Genomic DNA, 4,155 nt, shown 5'->3' with positions numbered 1-4,155 from the left:
TCCTAATATTGAACCATCTCTCCATTCCTGGTATAAATCGCACTGGAGTCCCAGGATGGAGGGAGGACACAGGCTTCCCTGTGTGAGGCCAGGAGATGGCCTGGGAAGGAGCAGATTTGCTCTGTGCTTTGTGGTTGTTACATCTTGGGTTACATGAAGGCCATCAGGGAGAGTCACTGCTGATGAGGTTTAGAAGGTGGGAATGATGAGCTCCTGAGGGACCAAGCAGCAGAGGCCAGGCCAGATTGAAAGCCAGACTAGCAGCAAGAAAGGAGTCCAGAGAGCCAGGCCAGGGATCCTTGGGGAGAGGACTGAGCCTGGGCCAGAACTCATTAGGAAGGAAACTAAGGGGGATGCACCGAGTCTCCCAAATGGTTCTGGTTGAAGGACATTCTCTCCAATACACTGGATTGTAGAGGGGAAAATATTGAAACTTCTTCTTCATTTTTTATATTATATCAATAAGTATCATTTTATAGAAACCGATTTTGTTCTTTGGCTCATTAGAATTGTTTCAGAGGGGAGACAGCTGAATGGGAGCCTGAGTCATGATGAGTAGAAAAAGAGAAGCCCAACACTCAGAGAAACCCACCAACCCAGAGAGAACAGAAAGACCCTTCCAGGAATTTTCTGAGGTAGCCCACTTCAGTGGAGAGTTCCCAAAGTGGAACATATGAATTAGGACAATTTGTTCCAGCACCCATGAGTGTGGCTGAAGCAGGCATGGCAGATTACTTAGAGCTATGTCACACACACAAGATGCCAAGGCCAACCACTACAACCACCTGTCCTGACTTTTGCCTGGCCACTGGACCCTAACGAAGAGGAAAATGAGGGAGGCTACAACTTTGTGCAACTCTGCCACACTTAAATACAGTTTATGCACAAGATAAGACATCGAACCGTGATGCCATTGGTCTTCTTCAGAAATAAAGGACATCCCGACTTTGGGAAATAATCACTCTTCTGCAAAAACTGCTGGGAAACCTATAAAATAGTACGTCAGAAGCTAGGAGGAGTCCAACAGCTCCCTACATATACTAAGGTGAAGCCAACATGGATGTAAAATTTAAAAATCAAGGTGATACCATAAACAACAAACTGGGGGAAATATTTATGACTAATTTCTCTGATAAAGGTCTCATTTCTCAAATACATGAAGAACTAAGTAAATTTATAAGAAGCCAAGCCATTCCCAGTTGACAAATGTTTGGGATATGAATAAGCACTTTTCACATAAAGAAACCAAAGTCATCAATAATCATATGAAAAAATGTTCTAAATCCTTCTTGATTATACAAATGCAAATTAAATTGAAATAACTCTGAGCTGTCACTCACACCTATCAGATTGGCCAATATGACAGTAGAGGGAAATGATAACAATTGGTGGCAGTATGGCAAATTTGGGACTCATGCATTGATGGTGGAGTTGTGAACTGATCCCATCAATCTGAAGGGCAATTTGGAATTATGCTCAGAGGGATATAAAGCACTGCATACCTTTTAATCCAGTAATAAAACTATTCAGACTGAATCCCAAACATTTGTTTTTTTAAAGAGGTAATGGGCCATGTGTACAAAGATATTTATAATTACTCTTTCTGTAGTAGTAAAGAATTGGTAAGTGAAGGGATTTCCATCAGTTGGGGAATGGCTGAACACATTGTGGTATATGATGGTGATGCAATACTATTGAATGAGGAACAGGGTGATTTCAGAGAGATCTGGGAAGACCTCCATGGACTAATGCAGAGTGAAATCAGCATAACCAGGAAAACACAGTAACAGCAATATTGTGGGATGATCAACTGCAACAGACTTACCTTCTGTCTGCAATACAACAATCCGGGACAATACTGGGGGATTTATAACAAAGAATGTGATCCACCCAAACAGAAAGAACTCTCAGAGTCAGAATGCAGATGAAAGGACACCATTTTTCACTAGTTTGGGTTCATGTTTTGGGGTGATGGTTTTCTATGATTATTCTCTTACCAAAATGAACAATACAGAAATATGTTTTCCATGATAATACATGTATAACCCAGATTAAATCGCTTGCCATTTCTGGGAGAGAGAAGGGAAGGCAGGAAGGGAGATGAGTTCAATCATAAAACTTGGAGAAACTTATGAAGAAATATATTACATGTAATTGGTAAGTTTTTAAAAAATACCTAAATATACCATCCTCACATCATATTCTAGACCTAGCTGTGCCTCCTCTGACCTGATGTAGATCAAGGAGATACAGGAGAGCCTGTCCTTCTCTCCACCTGTCAGAGCTGGGACTGGCAGCAGGAAGCCAATGGCAGCTGCTTCATTGTGAACCAGATGGCCCCTGATGTAGGTGATCTGACCTAGACCCTGGCAGATGCCAAGATGATGGCTACTTCCATGGGGCTGCACCCATTCCTGTTCCCAGGGTTCTGGGACTCAGTGTCCATCTGGTTATGAGAAATGATATTGGTTAAGATGATGTTGGTGCCTCAGAGCATCCCAGGAATAGGGGGATCATTAGGACTATTTTAAAGATGAAGAAACTGAGACTGAGAATGCTTCACGGACAGTTCCAGGCTCCTCAGCTCAGATTTGACTGAGACCAGGTTTGCTCTCCAGTCTTCCCAACTCCAGTGCCAGCAGCTTGACTCTCTGTGGTGCCTCTGAGGGTCTCAATAAGGGGTGCTGATCACTAATGGGACTATATTGTAGGAGGACTGAGGCAGCTGTGGGTCTGGTGAAGAGGAGAGTCATTGTTAGTAGCACTGAGTAGAGTTAATGAAGAGCCTTGAATGTCATGTCAGCCTGGCCAGTGCTTGGGAGCAGGTGGTGGCTGGTCAGTAGGGTCTGGCTGAGGTCTGGCCAGATGGGCAAGACTCAGGGAGGGTTTCCCAGTGTTTAAGTCTCAGACTGAGCTTCAGGGTGCCAGGACAAGGCTGGGTGGTTCTGTGGGTGCTTTTCCCCAGAGCTGTGCACACGGGGACTGTCAGCCAGGGGAGTCCCCTCTGCTCACTCTTCATGGCTCCTCAGGGTCCATTTATGTCACTTTCTGGAAGTTTAACCTCAGGTATATCATGGAACAGCCTGGTCTGGAAGAGAGACAGAGACAGAGACAGAGACAGAGAAGCACAGAGAGAGGGGAGAGGAAGGGAACGAAGAAGGGAGGAAGAGACAGAGAGAGGGATGAAAACCGGCAGACAGAGATACAGAGGGAAACCTGACAGGCTCCTGGCAGTTGAGGGTATGGGTAAGGCTGAGGCCAGGCACGAAGCTGCAGCTGGGCTGGCAGGGGAGGTTTTTGTCCCACGTCCTCACTGAATGTATCACTGTGTATGAGCATAACCACCACCACTGCTATAATATGCCTGACAGTAATAATCGGCTTCATCCTCAGTCTGGACGTTGCTGATGGACAGGAATCTATTGGCCCCAGAGCCAGAGCCAGAGAATCGCTCAGGGAGCCCATCGGCCTTTCCTACACTTCCACTGCTGGTGACATACAGGAGATATTGAGGGGCCTTTCCTGGGCTCTGCTGGTGCCAATAAGCATCATAACCACTGTGCTCACTGTCCAAGGTGCAGGTGAGTCTGGCTGTGCTCCCCGGGGATGCAGACACAGAGGGAGGCTGAGTCAGCACCAGCTGAGAGAGGGAATCTGAAAACAGAAAAACTCATTAGTGACCCTGAACAAGGAGAAAGCTAGAAGGTGCTTTGAGATCCTCATGAGAGGCAAGAACAGGGATGGAGGAGGAGGCAAGGGGAGGTCTGGGAGCAGTGCTGACCTGAGCAGAAGGTGAGCAGTAGGAGGTTAACAAGAGACCAAGCCATGGTGAGAGGACCCCAAGAGCTCACAGCTGAGTCTGGCCACTCTCAGCTCCCTCTTATCCTCTCCTGGTCACCATGTGATGGTGGCTGTAGGGCAGGTGGGGATTGATGCAAATCTGGGCCTGGTCCAGCCTCCTCTAGTCCAGACCTGCATCCTCTTTTGTGGTCCCAGTTCCGGGGGACGGGGAGGGGGGCAGCCCTTCATGCGTGTGTGGGGGGGGGTCTTGGGATAATTTGGCCCAGCCCAGCTGAGTCATCACCCAGGAGTGATCACAGGGCTCAGAGCACAGTCACAGCCAGCTGGGTTCATCCCCCACCTGACACCCCCAGA

At 47.1% G+C, this 4,155-nt stretch overlaps 1 gene segment (V, D, J or C); it reads right to left on the bottom strand.

Annotated features, from left to right (window-relative positions):
- Positions 1-3,322: 3,322 nt before the first annotated feature.
- LOC123254862 lies at positions 3,323-3,827 on the bottom strand. The segment is given in 2 exon segments: positions 3,323-3,654; positions 3,782-3,827. Coding segments are annotated over 2 exon segments (378 nt in total).
- Positions 3,828-4,155: the final 328 nt, after the last annotated feature.

The sequence above is a fragment of the Gracilinanus agilis genome, unplaced genomic scaffold (assembly GCF_016433145.1).
Source record: "Gracilinanus agilis isolate LMUSP501 unplaced genomic scaffold, AgileGrace unplaced_scaffold34214, whole genome shotgun sequence".
NCBI classification, from domain to species: Eukaryota; Metazoa; Chordata; class Mammalia; order Didelphimorphia; family Didelphidae; genus Gracilinanus; species Gracilinanus agilis.
Note: the sequence above shows the minus strand (reverse complement) of the source record. Positions and strands in the feature narration are given on the sequence as shown.